We start from the raw sequence: 18,603 nt of genomic DNA, 5'->3' as shown, positions 1-18,603 counted from the left end.
ATCCCACCTACACCACACACACAGCTCCTGCAGCTTCTAGGTGTCAAGCATAAACCAAAGGGTATCTCATAAATGCTTTTTTTAAGGCAATCATTCAGTAGAATTAGTGGGAATGACTCAAAAAGTGCTATTTCAAAGGTCAAAGCCCTCCTAGGAGCACACAGAGAGCCCTGCTGCGATTACTACATAGTGAAATACTCATCTAACTGTCCTGACCTTTAGTGTAGTGTCTGCCTCCCCCCATCACTGTATCTCCAAAGCCTTTTTCTGCAGGAAACAGAGAGAGCTGTGACCTTCACTGTCTCAGCTCAAATGACACATATCTTTCAGTTTCTTTTGCTACATTCAAACACATTCTGGTGATTATTGATTTCTGTCTAACATATGACAGAGCACAATCACAACAGCCTGCGAGATGATCATTAGAAGTGACAGAGAGGTCTCATTTGTGTGCACATATGCATGAGATATATAGTAGATGTCACAAAGAGAAGGTTAGCAGAACAGAAAGCAAGGTACATTTTCTTTCATATCTGCAGTATTTCTGAAATAATTGGCGCAGTGCATGATTACTATTTTTTCAAGTTGCACTGACAGTGGATGCCACATCCTATTATGTTCCATCTTTTGGAGATAATTGGAGGGAGAGAAACAGAAGTAAGAGAGACAGAGGGGTGCAGAGACAGAACAAGACTGATAGGTAATTTAGGAGTGGATCAGTGTAAGGCATGCAAGGCCAAGTCAGCCTAATTGAGCTGCATCTCCAAGTCACCAAGGTCAAGGTGATGGGATAATAAATCAACCTTGCCTCGTATGCACTCCCCTTCACCCCCCCCCCCCCCCCCCCTCCTCAGTTAATTACATGCCTGCATGTGCATGACCGATCCAGTGCTAATAAGAGAGTCATGGTCAGCAAACCATTGTCTGCACACACACATACACACGCAGAGACATTCACACTGTGTTCAGGCTCAAATCACATTAACCAGGGGAGCAGCAAAGACAGACCGTAACTTATTTGAGAGCAGAGGTGATTTCAAAAGGAGGTGCACAACGGTCAATTTAAAAAGCCGATATCACCTCTCACCTACTTAGCACTGATTCCTGCTTTATCTGTCGTTTTCTCCCTCTCCAGCCTTTTTCCTCCTTGTGCCACATACAGTATGCGCTCCTGCAGAGCAGCGCTTACAGCACCATTAGAACGCGCAGTGGAGGAAAACGCTTGTGCGGCTCGAGTTGTCTGACCCCTTGTTTTTTCCATTTGGAGTCAGCACTCTGAGCTGGCGTGCTGTCTGTCTGAGCAGACCAAAGCACTGAAGTGTAAACACACAAACAGTATTTTCCATTCTCACATTTAATCCATATTCCCAGGCCCGCTCGGCGTTGCTAGGCACAGCCCACATGTGAAGGAGGGGAGACACGGGGAGGACAAGGACGGAGCGGGAAAACAGAGAGAGATGGAAAAGATGGGAAAAAGAGATGAGGAGGAGGTGTGAGAGGGAGAGAGATGGACAAAGAGAAAAAATGAATAGAGAGGATGTGGAGGAAAGCTAGCTGGAGAGAAATAGAAAGGGACGTCCAAGGTTATGGTATGTTTGGTGGCAGCTCAATGGATGTTTGTGGAGGCCCAGTGCTTCAGAGGGGAGGGGCGTAAAGGAGAATTAATGGTCGGGGGCTGTAGCGAGGTGAGGCAGAGGGAGAGGAGGGGGAGTCAGGGCCATTGTGGCAGAGTGCAATCCGTCATCCGCTAACGTAGGCACACTCTCTCACACATATACACACACCAATGTGGCAGTGACAGGGCTGTCCCCACAGCCCTCCCTCCTCATGGATGTGACACACTCGCTCAGATAACCCGCTACAGGGGGCAAAGGGGGGCATCGCAATCTGCCGCCAGCCCCTCATCATCACCTTCACACAACTGCATGTACACACACATGTGGATTCTCAACTTCTAGCTCTGATTATCAGGTCCCTAATTCAAGGGTGAGAAGAGGTTGTGTGCATGTTGGCACAAATGAGTGTGTGGATGTGTGTGGGGCGGGGGGGTACGGAGGATCGCTGGTGCATATTGTATGTGGATTTGCGTGCATTGCATTCATGCAAGCGCTTCTGAGGAGAATCTCTCTAATTATGATTTTCACAGCTTATCCATGCTTAAATGTAATCGCCTGGGTGAGTATTGCATTCTGCGGCTATTTTTCAAATCAAACCTTATCAAAAATAAGCTTGCCTCCGAAGCATTTTCCTCTATTTTTCCATCGGATATCCTCTTCTGCTCAGCTGTGTGAGCGTGAATCTGCCCGAGGGGTCGGCTGTGACAGGCCTCTCTCAGTTTGGTGGGTTTTAATTGCAGCGTTAGAAAGCTGTTGCCAGTCACCGGCGTCCAGCTCAAATTACTGCAGTCATTAATTCCTGGAAGTCAATGGACAGTCCAGTAGTGAGAGATGGGCCCCGCAACCATTCAGTGCCAATTAGTGAGCTAATGAAAGGCACAATCTCATTATCTCTCCGATGGTTTCAACTAATGAAGAGATAAATTGGCGTTTCAGGTATTTCATGTCTGTAAGTTTTGTAGTGCAGTACATGAGCTGTTTCTTGGTCATCTAAACATGGTTTGTGATAAGAGAGCCGCAAATCAGCTGGATATCTGGATAGGGAAGGTGAATGAATAACATTTCCACCCCTAGAAATTACTATTATGGTGCCATTGAGAAAAGCACTTATCCTCCACTTGTTCCAGTGCAGCTGCTCATTAGGCAACAGCCGAAAACAGTGGCTGTGCAGGGAAGCTATTAAGTATGAATGTGTTTGTCATAAAAGCAAGAGTGTGGTGGAAAAGAAAAAGTTCGGACACTCTTTGCAGCACAAAAAGACGATCAAGTGGGTGTCTTTGTGATCCTATAGTTTATTTTCCTTTTCTGTGACGATTTGTTTGATATGCAGTGACGTTGCTTTATGACAAACAAGTGGCTGTTGAGGAAACTGCCCATTTAGTTTGAGTCATTTTTTTAGCTATGCTTGTGGCAAAGCTATAGGGATGCCACTGCCACTTTGGTAGGTTGGCTTACCACTTTGGTCGAGAGTGAAACCTCACAATAATTACTGGAGGGATGACCTGACAGACATTAATGTTCCCCAGAGAATGAATTCTACTGATTTTGGTAATCCCCTGACTATTCATTTTGCGCCACCATGAAGTTGGCCTATTTGTTGTAAGTGAAATGTCCTGTAAACTATGGGTGAATTATGACTGTGGTGCTCCCTTTACTTTTATGAAAAGCCATCATTAGGTTAAAGTTTTAATTTATCCAGTACTTTTGCTAATTACCAGATGCTTGTTAAATGAATCGCATACCTATCAGCCTCATTACTTCATGTACAGGGCTAATCAGCAAACGTTAACATGCTAGACTAAAGTGCTGAACATGGTCAACTTTTAATGATGATCAAATATAACCAGCAATTCTGTTACTGCTTTGCCATAAAATGTTTTCAGGAACATATTTTAACTTACCGTTTAACTGTATCACAAGATCATTTGTGACCAGCCGTCTGCCATATTGTTTTTTAATCGGCAACTGGCATTATGTCACCCACCAGCGGTATTTATTGGTGTGTTTGGTGCAGTGCATTCTGGTAGTTGTAGATTATCTACCCCTAGAACCAAAGCGAATGCCACAGCCCTTTTTCTCTGTTTTCTCTGGTCATGTATCACCAACCTCAGAAGTGTTTGCAACATTCTACAACACAGACAGCCTAGTTTTGTGAAAAGACCGTCTTTCCAGCAGTGAAACACTTTTTTAAGCTCAAAGCCCTGCTGTGCCTTTGTAGTCTCACAGAGCAGCTGTGGCTGTAGACTGTTAGTCTTTATCTATAAATCAGCAATTGAAAATCAAAATGGAGGAATATGAATTTGTGCAGATCATTATTGTAAGAGATACATGCTGAAGAAATTTAAAAAACTTTTCAAAAATCATCCGGAGCATCAGATCATGCTTTATCTATTCTTGTGTAAATAGCACAGTTGGCTGGATGCTGAAGGGTGCTTTTAAAGTGTTAATGCACACTGAAGCAAAAGCTTGGTTTAGCAAAGCTTGCAAAGACACCTTGACAGATGGTCAGTGTTTGAATCTGTGGTGTCTGGTTGTCTAGATGCATGTGCTCTGACAGGACAGGGTTGTTCTATGTGTGTGAGACTGAAAATGTGCACTGTATGTGTGCATCAGGGAAAAAAAGGACGATTAGATTTCCATTTCTGACGTGATGCTGCTCTCCGTTGCTCTATGCAGGCCCTGAGGGCATTTGACCAGCCTCTTCATCAGTTTAGAGTTTAGAATTTAGTCGAGGGTCTCTTGTCGCTCTCTGTCCTTTATTCTTTCTTCCTTTTCCTCTTTGTCACATTTCCTCTCTCTCGCCTCTTCCCTCTCCCCATTGCTGCATTTCTTTCTCCTTCAGCAGCAACCTTTACTGACATTAATGAAAAGGCATGTCCTTTGTGATTCTCTCTCGCCGAGAGAGACGGCTTGAGAGGTGATGGAAGTAGAGTAGGGCAAGAGAGGAGAGAAATGAGGGAATATGAAAAGAGAGATAATGCCCCACTTTTAGGTGAAAGAGGGGAGATGAAGAATGAGGGATGTTCAATATGGAGAGAAAGGCGGTGCAGGAGGAAGCCACGGGGGAACGGATATAATGAATGTCTGGAAACACAGACAGGATTGTCAAGAAATGTGTGATGCTTAAAATAAAAATTAAACTGGTGTGGATCTATGTTATGAAAGGGGGACTTGTATGAAGTCGTGTTGTCGTCTTCCTCACTGGCATAAGGTGTTAATTGTCAGTCCTTATGGGGGCCATTTTGCCCAGCAGAAGGTCTTTGTGTACAGAGAGAAGATGGGATGCCAGGGCTGTTTGAAAAACAGATGTCTTCATTATTGGACCTAATGAAGCTGTACTACTGTCTTTGTCTGCTCCTCCTTTATTACAAGACACAGAAAACAGCTGGTGTGCTTGAAAAGTCAGTTGTCCGTCACTCAAGATGATGTTTCCTGTGTGCAGCACAGAAAGGTCTGGTCACCCCTCCCCCCTCAGATCATTTTGGGTAATTGTTAACAGGTAGTTGAGGCACACATGGCACAAATTACCTCTGTTGCCCATTTCGTCAGCTGGGTCAAAATTGGAGACAGAAGTGATTTAGACACACTTCTTTGTTTCAGCATGTATAATGAATACAGTGTAGATTTGAAGCACAAATCATGAATAAAGGCACAGATGAGACCGTGCCTTTGTCCCTGAACCATTAGTGTGTCTCATTGTCTTGTACAAAGCAGAGCACTAACAGCCTTCTATGTAAGACAGATCCACAGGTTCCCATTAGAAGTGAATGGAAGCCAGATGTTCCCTGCAAGTGACTGAGTGACATGGTGTGTGTGTTTGTGTGTGTGTGTGTGTGTGTGTGTGTGTGATTGTGTTTGTGTGTGTGTTAGCTTTTCAGCCTTTTGTTATCAGAGTGAGAAGCTCAGACAGGGTTTGTGTGTGTGTTGGTGCGTATGCTCAGCCTTTTGCAATGGAGAGAGCTGCCAGTGATCCATTGTAACCCGTGGATGAAAATTCACCAGTCCTGGTTATCTTGGTGGAGCCTGCAGATTTTACGGATGACCCTAACTCAAAGGGAAAGAGAATGTGGTTTTAACAGAGATGTGTATAAAAATTGTTTTCTTGATATAGGTTTGATTTATTCTGACAGATTGTGAAATGATTCAAACCAGTAATACTTACTGTGTGTCTTCTGTCCTTTGTTTCTGTCTGTTTGATGTCTGGCCGCTATTTGCTGCCTCTGGTCTGTGTTTGTGTGTGCATGTGTGTGTGTGTGTTTGTGTGCACATGAGCCACAGGTACAAAAATCTACAATGTGTCACTCTGATGGATTGAAAATATTGAGATTTAAATCTGCAGTTGGTAACTTTTGTGGAAAATAATTTTGTGTCATATTTGCTTAAATTGTCACTATATTCTGGATAAAGTGCTGTGAAAAAATCTTGTCCTTCCCCCTCTTCTAACTGCCTCTAGTGGCATTCAATAGAATCTACCACTGCGTACCAAAACCAACCACTGAGCCTCTAATGCAGCTGTCAGTCATTTCTGTGACTTCTTATGAACTGCAGTCAAACTGTCACACTAGGAAGAGCAGATCAAATATGAAACAACATAATGTTACTTTACTGCCTGTCTCTCACCTCAAATACAGAAGCATATTTTAGTGTACTGTTAGTTTACTGTACTGTTGTAAAATGATAAAGTTGGTACAGCCGGTGGGCGGTGCTTGGTACTCCAGTCAAATCCAACATCGCGGCTGCATCACAAACTTTCTCATTTTACAACTAAGCAGTACATCAAATTATGTTACTCATAATATTTGATGTGAGAATTAGGCAATGCAATAACATGGTCTTGATTAAAGGGTGGCTGTGGCTCAAAGGTAGAGCGTGTTGTCCTCTTATCAGAACGTTGGTGGGTGGATCCCCGGCTCCTCCAACATGTTAAACTATCCGTGGATAAGATACTGAACCCTAAATTGCTCCTGATGGCTGCTCCATCAGTGTGTAAGTGTGTCTGAATGGTTAAAAACTGAGTAGGAGGTGGCTCCATGTACGGTAGTTTGGGCCATCAGTGTATGAATTTGTGTGAGTAGGTGAAAGTGACTCTTAATGTGAAAGCACTTTCAGAAGTCAAGAATGACTAGTGAACAGCTATACAAGTGCAGGTATATTAACCATTCATATTTGATCAATGCTGTCTATTTTAAAAGTTTGACCGCTGTTCACAAGCAGTGATTGACATGATTGACAGCAGACACTTCAGCTCTGATTGGTTAATTTTATTTATATGCAGGAGGCTATTAGAAATGTTAAAAGGCAATAGAATAGGTAGACGAGAATGATTTTTTTCACAGACTATCTGTCTCATTTAATGCTGTGTAAATTTAGTGATAATGCCAGGAAATATGAAAAAAAGTTTATTTTTTATAAAAGTTACCAACTGTAGCTTTAATCCTGGACTTAAGAACCCCGTCGTGTATTGGTTTTCATTCTACTATTCTAATAAGGGAGTAATAGACTTCTTAGATGCAGGAAGAATGCTGTTAACTACCTGCTGTGACAAGTAAGCTACCAATTTTCTGTGCCCAGAAGACAGGAATTTCACTCGGCTAGTTGAGGGATCTGCCTTATTTCAGTTTATTGTGTGTCACCTAAAATAAATTAATTGGATGCCAGAAACGCATTGCACAAGCACTTTGTTTAAATTGTCATTTTCTAAAGCAAAAATCAGCAATTAGGATGACACAGTAGTAACCACTGAAATAATCTCACTACAGATATTTTACTTTTTTGGCAAGGTGAATGCAAATCAGTTTAGTTGTTAAGAGACACAACAACCACCCAAAAACTGAAGGAAACCCCTTTTCCACCAACATGGACCTGGTTCCATTCCTGTTCTCATACCTAATTTTGAACTGTTCAAAGCATTTCAACCAGAAGTGGTCAACTAGCACCATAATATAACAAGTTTTCCTTTACCTGAAGCACGAACTGTGACAACATAAGCATCATATTCTACAGGTTGGAAAGAGAGGATAGAGAAGGTGAGTGAGGAATGTGAGTGTGCAGTGGATTTATTTATAGCTGGTTCATGCTTTTTTGGGGGATACAACTATCTGTAACAACAAACAAAAGTTCACAGGTAATCAGTGTAATCCTTGATTTTGCTCTTTACTTTTGTTGTACATTGTGCTGTCTGTTGATGACACATCCTTGTTCGCAGTGTTTCCGTGCAAAACTGGTGGAAACACAGGCTGGTTCACTAGATAGCACAAAGGTTCCAAGAATCCTGAACAGAACTGGTTCAAACACCAGAGCTAATTTGGTGGAAAAGTGGTAGGAGAGGAATCTTGATGTAACTTTTCCCTGTCTGTGTGACACCAATACCTGAGTTTATCTCCCGCTCACATGGCTGAGCACATTTCTGATCTGTAATAAATTGTTTTGGCTGTCTCCTTTCCTTCTCTCTCCTTTCTTGTTACCCTTCACTTGCTTTTGTGTGCCTCTCATTTACACTTCTACACTTCTTGATGCGCCTCTCTCCGTTTTGCTTGAAAATTAGAGGTGTGAAATGTGATGTGGTGGTGAGCGGACAGGCAGCAGAGTGTGGCAGCGGTGGTGTTTTCGGGGAGTTGTGTTTGTGTGTGCGTACCTGCGTGTTTGCGTGCGTGTCTCCCATTGAGGGGTGCCAGGCCACACTCTAATCCTGGCTTCAGCGGAGGTGCGGCCCGCTCCAGATGGGGCCATTGTACTGCGCCATGCATCAATAATTCACGGAGAGCCAGAGAAAGTGGCGGAGTGTGTCTGCCTGCTCAATAATTAACCAGGGAGGGAGAGCGGCATGTATGTACAGCCCGGGTCTCTCTCCAAATGCCCATTCAAATGGCCTTTGATGTCGCGGGCCTGGGGGGTCTTTGGATTTGTCGGCTCATTAAGACGTCACCCCTCTTTTCCTTTTATTTGTTTTGTAATCCGTTTTCGCTGTGAGCAGGAGCTGAATGTACGGTGTGAAACGGGCAAATCGCATAATGCCTGTGTGTCCGTGTGTGTGTAAGGCTGCAGTAATGACTGTTAAAATAGACGCTCGCCTGCCATGGTAGATAATGAGCTATTTTCAGTTCTGTGCACCTTCTGCTGCTCTCCTACTGTAGGTAGGACAGTGAATAGAGCATTATTCTAACCCCCGCGCTCCTCAGCTCATCTGTCACACTGCGCTGTGGGTTGCAGAGCACATAAAGTCACGTTTTGTTTCATTGCATCCACTGCTGCAAGACAGTTTCTTAAAGTGGATTCGTTCAAATGACTATAAATAATGCAGCCTCTGACTTCACCTGTCCTCTGTTTCATCTTCTTTGCTTTCCTCGGTTTTATCGCACATGATAAACGACGGTAAATATAGGATCTAAAGACTATGTTTTTTCGTGAAGCAAAGAGACAGGAGGTAGGGTATATTACTTTCCTTCATGACAGGAGGTATAGTTAATTACATCTCACAACACCACATTTCTGTCATCTGCACGCACAGCCTCACCCACTCTCAACAGGGCTTCCCTTTTTTCCACATCTCACTTCTCGCTCTCCTCACATTAAAATCTTGCACCTGATTTCAGTCTCACGTTTTAATCATCACCTCTTCTCTTGCATATCTTCCTTTAGTTAACTTTGTTCAAGCCCATCTGCTGTTTTCTCATTCTCTCGCTCCCTTTCTCTCTCTCTCTCTCTCTCTCGCCTCCTCCCCGCTCCCTTCCCCTCTATTAGAAATGAGGGAGTTGTCGGAGTTGCCCTGGCCTGCCCCAGTGGGTCAGCTGGAGGAGGAGCCCCCTCTCAGAGAGCAAGGTGACCTTCCACCCTCACCACAACCCCCCCCCCCCCCCCTCCCCCCCCTCTCCCCCCCCCACCACGCCCCTGCAGCCACCCTGACCTTCATGACCCAGGCTGTTGTTCTACATCTGCTCTACCTCCATCCTGAAACCCCCCTGCCGCCTACATCTGCATCACCTGCATTTGTTTCTGCCTGTTGCAACTGTTGTGTTGTCTGTTTGCTTGTTTGTTTGTTTTTTAGTTTCAAACTCTCCCATCTTTCCACAGTCCTCTCTTCTATCAACCACGCATGAGAAGCTCCGTGTAAATTAAGATGTCTGTCTTGTTCATTTCAGGGCTATGGTACACTTAATGTTTAATTACAAGTTCTGTAGATTGAATTTTGCCAAATTCAGGCACAGAAGGGGTAAATAACACTACAGTCTGTGCACGTAATTTGCTCCAAAATAGAATCAAGATCAAGTAATCTGCGCTGTAGTCTACTGGAAGACAAACACTTGCGCCAGAGCCAAGCAGAGAAGACGCCAACTTCCTGTCTCGCTCTGCCCTCTGTGACTCATAAAAATGTTGATGATGGTAATTGTGATGATGCTGATAGTTTTGCAGTCTGTCAGACGGGGACCTGCTGTCCTTTAGTTTGACCCATCCATGAGATGTCTCTCTGCTGCATGCGTGGTTTTGCAATCGCCGGATGTCTGATGTTTACTCGGGTCTGACTGTGAGGTTTAATCCCTTCTGATCATAGCGCTGTGTAAATACTCTGACTCACATTTTCTGTCCCCATTTGCCAACAGCACAGTTTGATGGCGCTGAGTGGGACCGCTCCTCGTCGCCCACAGAACGGCTGCGTCCTCCAGGGCCCCGGTCCAGCCCGCTGGCAGGAGGGGGGATGAAGTTTCGGATGCCGCAGGAAGGCCTCGCCATGGTGGGAGAGAGAGTGGACCCGACTCTGCCTCTGGAGAAGCAGGTGTATGTATGCAAGTCTTCCATAAACCCACAGCAGCTTCATTAACACATATCAGTTGCCATATGTTGTATAGGCCACACTTGCGTTTAAGATCCAGTGTGTAGGATTCAGGAGTGTCTATTGGCAGAAATGGCACATAATATTCATAAGGTTTTCATTAACATATAATCACCTGAAAATAAGAATAATTGTGTTTTTGTCATCTTGAAATGACTTGTTTATGTCTACATATGGAGCAGGTCCTCTTTCAGGGAGTCCGCCATGTTGTTTCTACAGTAGCCCAGAACAGACAAATCAAACACTGGCTCTAGATAGGGCCATTCACATTTTTGTGCCAGTTACCATAGTTATATTACACACTTGGCTCACTGAAGTTTCAGTTCTGCAACCTTCCTGCTTAATGCCACTAAATCCTATACACAAATCCTTTAATGTCACCATTCATGAAAAATAACATTTTTCCAGTTTTAATCGTGTCCTTGCTTAAATTGATCATTTATCTCTTGTTATATGTGATATATCCCCATTTTTTTTGCAAAACATCGTCAAACATTTGTTGACTCATCCTGCACCTAGAAATTTGAAAAGTTCATCCAGTCAACTGAGTCTTTAAGCAATGAGCTAACTAGCTGCACTTCACCATTTGTGGGTTGTAGTATCTGGTTTATAGAGTAATATGGAGAGAGACAGTAAGAGATGTGTGTTTTGATATCATTGGGCAAAACTTTTGTTTTCATTCCCAAAAAATGTCTTATTCATTCCTCTCTCCCTCGTCTTCCTCGTGATCCAACGGAAAGGGAAATGTGGAGCCAACAGTCCCCTTAGCAGCGGGCTGCTGTAGCTCCATATCACACTAAACTCTAAACCCACCCACTTTTTAGTGGTCCAGTCAAATGTGAAGGAATGATACTGAAATCCATCTTGTAACTTTACACAAATCAAAATTTCAATTTCACTGGAAAATACTTCACAGTACTGAAACAATAGAACAAACAATTTAACTTTCATTGCATGTGGACTGAAAGGTTTAATCAGATAAATACACCTACATACCAGGGACTTTTGATAGGTAATGTTTAAGTGTCTCTTTAAATTTGTGTCTACCTTAAATTTAATACAGGATAAAGAATTGCCCTGTTGGCAGTAATAGTCATGGTCATATGCATACCCACAATGCTGTGCTAGACTGACTAGGTACACATGGTGCAATCTGAGTACAATAAGGGGTAAGATGTTCTCATATCACAAAAATTAGGGATTAAACCAGGCATTTTGTCTGTAGCAATTTTCTGAATTGTGATAATTAAATGCATCAACCAGACCTAAATTATGCAGCTATTTGTACATTTAAATTTAATACCATAAACTATTAATCTGTGTGAGCTGTAAATGTCTCTGCATGGCTGTTATGCACATTTCTGTGTCATGCATTGTTATTAAAGTGATTTTGAATATTCTAGGAAGAACTGGGTTGACATCTCACAAATAAAGCCAAAAATGCATTTTATTGGATATTGCACCGCTTTGATCTGCTACAGGCGTGGACACATTAAAAAGAAACAGTTACGTGTTTCGGCTAAGCAGCACTCATCAGAGCTCACAGAACTGCGAAAGGTTAGAATGAGAGAACTAATTAAGTCGGAACATTAAAAACACACATTTACTTTGGTCTTGTAATTTCAGACATCATTGGTGTAATTTATGTGCTGTTTCTGTGCACATAAAGGGCCGTTTTACTAATGAAATCCGAGCACATGACACCCCTTAAGCACACATGCTCATGCGCACACATTCAGTTGAGGGTGGCAGTTGATTATTATGCCCCATTACTCCCTGATGATCTCTTAAGGGCTGTTATGAGCTTTGTGTTTTCCTTCAGCTCAGCTTTAAACAGAGAAAACGCATCACTGCCAACCTGTAGCATTCAGCACACCTAACCAAGTCGTGTCCAAGGAAAAAGATGGTATTGTTGGTCTGTTTGTCTAATTGTTTGATTTACTGCAGTGAAACTCAACTTATCTGGCTTGCGACAGAGTGCAGGTGGCCCACTGAGCATTTTCTAATTCACAATAGATTCATTCACAGTTCACTTTTAATGCAAGTAAGAAGCCAGAGTGCAGATAAACATCATAATAGAGGTTGTTTATTTTAAAAAAAAGCAGCAGAGGATTCTCTAGACCCCTAACAGCGGTACAGGCTGAGGCCCAAAAAGTCCACAGACACCTGTGTGTGTACACCTGATCTGTGCAGGGCTGCTGCGTCTCACCTCTCGCCTCCTGTCATTTAGCAAAAGTGGACCATGGGCAAAGACAGTTTAGTATCTTCGTCTTATTGAACGGATTGATATGAAATTTTGTTTAGACGTTCATGTTTCCTAGAGCATGAATGATAATGACTTTGGTGGGCCCCTGATTTTGCCTCCAGTGCCACATGAGGTTGACATTTGTGTTTTTGAAAGAAGTGTCTTAACAGCTATGGAACTGATTGCCATAACATTTGGTACATGCAATCCTCGCTATAAATCTTAAACTTTGGTGATCTGTTTCAGCTTGCAACATCAAAAGCAGCTAAAATCTGAATATGTTAAATACTTTTATGTTTATGGTTAAATACCTCCAACTAATGACATTTTAGCATCAGCTGTATTTTGTTGTCAGTGTTAATTTGCAAATATTAGCATGCACATATACTAAGCTAAGAACATTACCTGTTTAGTACCACCATGTTGGCATTGTCTTTGTGAGCATGTTAGCTCACTATTATGAACATTCAGCTCAAAGCACCACTGTGCCAAAGTGCAGCTTCACAGAGATGCTCGTGTGGTTGGAGACACTGCTGTTGTTCAAGTGTAATGTTTGAGACCATGTGCTGATTGAAAGACAGGCAATAGTGTGTGCCAGCGCAAATGCGAGAACACACTCCGTCATGGTGTTACGACTGTTACTGAGAATTTACTGCTGTGAAAATAGAGGCCAGAGAGGCCATTTGGAATTATGTGTTGTATTTCATTTATCTTAAATATTAATCTCTAGAAACATTCACACTACTTACAAGTACCTCTTTTATTATTGTGTTAACGATTATTGACAGCTAATTTTATATATTTGTATATACTGCTTTAATTAAAAATTAATGGAATCAAGTCGATAAAATAAGTTTATTTTCCAGTGTTAAGATCTAGCAGCTAAAGGTGTTAAAATATGTGGAACTCACACTTAAGGTATTCATATTTTACCATGTCTTAATGAGGCTGTGTGTGTGTTTTATCTATAAGGTGGTACCACGGTTCACTGTCGCGTTCGGAGGCCGAGTCGCTGCTAACGCTGTGTAAAGAGTGTAGCTACCTGGTGAGGAACAGTCAGACCAATCGCTCTGACTACTCCCTATCTCTACGGTAAGACACACACACACACACACACACACACACACACACAAAACACTGACCTACCACAACAAGTGAAGCAAACACCCGAGCACCTTCAGTATCATTCTCCGAAAAATGGCTTCACAATTTAATTGCACGCTTATCATTTTTTCTGCCATGTGACTGTGAAGTGTGTGTGAAGCCACCTGAGCTGCTGATCTCATATCGCAGTCTACACACCTCTCCATCTGTCTCTCCTTCCTCTGTCTCCCCCGTCACCCCCACTCAAGATCACTGCAGCACTGATTCCTCTCCCGATACTCATTTGCAGGGCGCAGTACTGCTTATCTGGTCAAATCTCTCCCTTGTAATTACTACCATGATCCATCGTCCCTGGCCTCACACCGCCCTCCCATCATCCCTCTGTCCTCACCCCATCCTTGGCCCCTCTATGAAGCGTTCCTATGTGGCCCCAGCGGGCCCTCTAAGTGGTAATCAGGCAGGTAGAGCACACTTCAGTGCACACATCATCCTCCCCGTAATCACTAATGAATATGAATTACCTTCTGTGGGCCACACAAGAAGGGAATGAGGGAGAGAAGGGAGGGGGTGAGGCACAGAGTGACACTGTGTTGGGCTGACATATAAACAAGCTCATGCATTACTCATTTACATGAGTAGAGTTGGATTGACACAAACGTGCACACACACACACACACACACGGTCACACGCACACATTTGCTCAAGCAACAAGGTCACTACTGGCACATGCACTCCCCAGCTTGCACATGTAAGATTTAAAAGAAGTGATATCTCTCACGATATGCAAAATCTATTATTTTTGTTTGGTTCGAAGGTGGTAATGTCCCTCTGTGAAGCAAACCCTCAGAGTCTCAAGTTAAAGAAAAGGAACAGAAAGAACAGCATGGCACAATCTGAAAAGAGTCAAGCCGCTTAGTTCTGTAATCAGCTTAAAGGGAAACTTTGGTTTCTTTCATACAGCTTTTATTTTCTTAGTAGGACCTCTCATGATCGCAGTGATTCATAATTGTTTTATACAGTTATTGACTGCTGACTCCTCACAGAAGTTCAGCTAAAAACAACAAGTCTTACCTCATTCGTTGCAGGTCACATTTCGGCCTTTGTCTTGTCTCTAAAACTGACATCCACAGAAAATTTTTGTCTGTTGACTCATCAAAGTTGGATATTATACAATATGAATAAATCCCCCCTTTCATTATCTTTACCACCATCTTGACAGTAAGGGAGCCAGAAGGGACAATCCACCGGCCACAGGTCCGGCTGCAATCTGTCTGTCCTTTACGCAGCGTCTTCACTCGGAGCATTTGAGAAGCTGAGCGTTTTTGCCTGCTCGATTTTGTAGACTTGCAGATTTTGTTGATTTGGTCATTTTTCCTTGAGATTTATGCTTCTTCTGTAAGTGTGTAAACAGGCTATGTAGTTTAGTGGTTTCTTTTTTGGTCTTTCCTGTGTTTATTGTTGTTATTTCCTACTTTGTTGTGTGGTAGCCTGCAGGAAAAGTCAATACTGTTCAAAGTCCAGTTACGCGGTGAAAAAAGAAAAAAAAGACAACATTTCTCCGTTTCTGGGAGCCTCTGAGATGCTTCTGTTTGAATTAAAGGAATTCTCTGGGGTGACTGCGATCAGTCTGGGGAGCCACTTGGCGGAGATCTGCTCTCTACTTCACTTTTCTAGTTACCAGTGTTGTTTGTTGTATGTTGTGCACACTTTTTGTTCAAGCATATATGAAATTGTGCTTGAACAACACGCACAACAAGCACAACATCGACATGTTTTAAATGTTGTTCTCCCTTTCTGCATCTTACACATTCTACTCATTGTCCTTCATTTTTGTAGTCCGCGCATGCCAAGGGACTGTAATATCCTTGAGCGTAATCTTGTGTCTGATGTTTTGCATCAGGTCCATTTACTGAAATGTAAACCTAAATGCTCTTGCATTTTGTTTTTCTTGTATGCCCGGAGAACCCTTTATGACTGAAAGCTTTTGTATAAATAAAAAGAGTGTGTGGGGAAGTTTTTTTTTTTTTTTTTTTTTTGTTATTGTCCTTCAAACACCTAGCAAAGCCTTTTAGCCAGGTGATTGGTGGAAACTTAATTCCTTTGGGTTTCACCTGTTAACGCAGTGGTTTAGATAATATGGTTATGAACCGCTGGCTTGTTTGGTTAATGATTAGATGTGGGCAATTTCTTTGATGGTTACAGTGTTGTCATGACAGATTGAAGTGGCTACGAAAATAAGACCCAAGTTGTAATAAATAAATTTAAAAAAATCATGTCTGCAGTTTGACAGCAAATATAATTTCCATCATGTCTGTGTCTAGACTGTAAAGAAGCAGTCTGTTAGTTGTAATCAGGGTGTTGTGACTGGTTTGCCTGTTGGATCCTGATAGTGTGATGTCTATACTCTTCAGGAAGGACAGCTTGTGTAATAACAACTGATATCCGCTAAACTGTGTGAAATAATCAGGCACTTTTTTCAATGTAGTGCTCCTTGGAAAAAGTCAACCACACCTACTGTAAGATTACACAGTACCATGAACAAAGGGAGGAATGATGAAGGCTGTTTAACAGAGACAAAATTAAGATGTGAGTCAGCGCTGAAACAGCCAGATTTAAACCAACATGCATATTTATGGAAGAGCACTGGTAATGTACCGTGAGATACAAAGAGTCCCCAATACAAACACGACTGGATGAAAGCACGCTGTCAACTCGCGCGCTGGCGTGATGAAGCATCTGGCTCTCAGTGCTCTGGAGGCCAGTGGGACGATCATAAACTGCCTGTTGTTTGGCTGTTTGTAGTCAGTGTTTCTTTTGGTTTCACTGCTCTTCAAAATTTAATTTGATTTACAAGAACAATGACCAGTTTCAGCCCTTGTCTTTCCATCTGCTTCTATAATTAGACATACATCATGACTGGCTGGCTCTTAAAGGGGAAGTCCTGTCGTGGCTGCATGGCACTTAAAGGGAGGGTGTGTGGTTCTCTCGGCTAAGCCACTTTCACAGTCCAGCGTTCTCACTCCCTCACTCTCTGTGGCCTCGTCTTTTCCTCCATGTGCTATTAAACCACTCATCCATCCATCATAATGTCCCGTCCTGCCTAATTTGTGACATGGTGTTAAATCTTGGTTAGAATCAGGTTCTCAAAGTGCAAAAAAAAAAAGACGTGAACATAAATCCAGGCTGTCACTTCCACTGTGTCATTATTTGACAAAATGTGTGGAAGGCTACATGATGTTTTATGTGCCCCACATTTCATGTCATCCCTCTTTCATTTCCTCTCCCCAACTTCTTTCTCCCTCTCATATTAGAGCTCTCACACTCTTTCTTTTTTTGCCTCCTTCCTTTTTCTCAGTCCATTCAGGCATTCTGTTTTTCTCTCATAGGAGCTGTCAGGGTTTCATGCACATGAAGTTCACCCAGTACAAAGACGGAAAGTACGTGCTGGGACAAAACAGCCCTCCCTTTGACACCATCCCTGAAGTCATCCACTTCTACACTACACACAAACTCCCCATCCGAGGCGCCGAGCATCTGTCCCTGCTGTTCCCTGTGCTGGTGCAAACACTCTGACGCTCCTCATGGACCTTGTCATCGTGACCGGACATGTAAAACTTGAATGTTTTATGGGATCTTCCCAGCGGACCGCCAATCGTCTTTTCTTGTTGGACTAGACGACTTTTGATGATTCAACACACCAGGGGCGAATGCCCTCATCCACCACTGCTGTTGTACCTGTGCCAAGTGTCTCTAACATCCGGGGGGATTGATTCACACGAAATGCAATACCTGAACTTTAGGCCACCTCTGCTATAACTCCTCTCTCTCTCTCATCTCCTTGTTGAACCGAGGGGGCTGACTCCGGGACATGTGAAATTCTCCCTCTCCTTATTACATGTCTTTCACAGCTGACTGAAATGCGGAAAAAGTTTGCAGAGCTGTAGCTGGGAGGAAGTCTGTATAATCTGAATGTACTGATGCCCCAGTTTACAGGAGATTTAATTACTGCTGTTCCACAAAAACACCTCATTGACACTGGTTAAAAAAAATATTGCTGTTGTTAGGTGAAAACCTCACTTGTCGTATTTTGCTGATTTTTCGTGTTTATAAATCAAAAAGTAACGAGAAATCTTTTTCATCCTTGGACTTTGGAGACCCTTTTGTAAACACTGGAAAATTCCTATTTTCCATTAAAAAATAAAGGAGCTATTTTCACAGAGAAGGTTTTTACCAACAGCAGTGATATTTCAGATGCTTTTCTACACAAAGCCACACCTGCTCATTTTCATTTTCACCGTCGGCTCTTCACTGTCATGCTGCTGTACGCGGAGGACTTGCTCGACACATCTCTTTATGTTACTTGTTGATTGTTCATCGTGATCAACAGAGAAGCTGTGTTGTATTGGTACTTGTGTTGACCTCGCTGACCTGTATCTCTTGTTTGTTGCTTACATTGCATTTGGTAGACAATGCTGGGTTTGTAAAAAAAAAGAAAAAAAGAAAAAAAGAAGCAACCTGTCACTGCTGTTATTGTCTTTTCACTGACTTACAGATCCAGTGTGTAGGATTTAGTTGAATCTAGCAGTGAGGCTGCAGAACTGAATTTTCTGTGTGCCAAGTCTGTAAGAGAGCTACGTTGACCGACAGAAAAATGCGTGCTCCATATATAGATATAAACGGCCCATTCTTGAAAACAAAATTATTCTTAGTTTCAGGTTATTATATACTAAAAGGACATAGTTATACATGTATGTTGGAACCTATTTTCGCTGAGGGCTGCTTTTAGGGAGACATCGGTAGCATTGTCAGC

General features: G+C 42.7%; 1 protein-coding gene across 6 annotated transcripts in view; it reads left to right on the top strand.

Moving 5' to 3' along the window:
• shdb (Src homology 2 domain containing transforming protein D, b) overlaps positions 1 to 18,603 on the top strand; it is a 30,923-nt gene extending 12,320 nt beyond the window's left edge. For 5 of the 6 annotated variants that reach the window (XM_042516462.1, XM_042516430.1, XM_042516455.1 and 2 more), the window contains exons 5-8: positions 9,357 to 9,434; positions 10,214 to 10,388; positions 13,661 to 13,780; positions 17,180 to 18,603. In XM_042516462.1, the coding sequence (XP_042372396.1) occupies positions 9,357 to 9,434; positions 10,214 to 10,388; positions 13,661 to 13,780; positions 17,180 to 17,366 (560 nt within the window). In that variant the 3' untranslated portion in view covers positions 17,367 to 18,603. The remainder of the gene's footprint in view (positions 1 to 9,356; positions 9,435 to 10,213; positions 10,389 to 13,660; positions 13,781 to 17,179) is intronic. The other variant, XM_042516436.1, reaches the window with a different exon arrangement.

The sequence above is a fragment of the Plectropomus leopardus genome, chromosome 3, assembly GCF_008729295.1.
Source record: "Plectropomus leopardus isolate mb chromosome 3, YSFRI_Pleo_2.0, whole genome shotgun sequence".
NCBI lineage: Eukaryota > Metazoa > Chordata > Actinopteri > Perciformes > Serranidae > Plectropomus > Plectropomus leopardus.
Note: the sequence above shows the minus strand (reverse complement) of the source record. Positions and strands in the feature narration are given on the sequence as shown.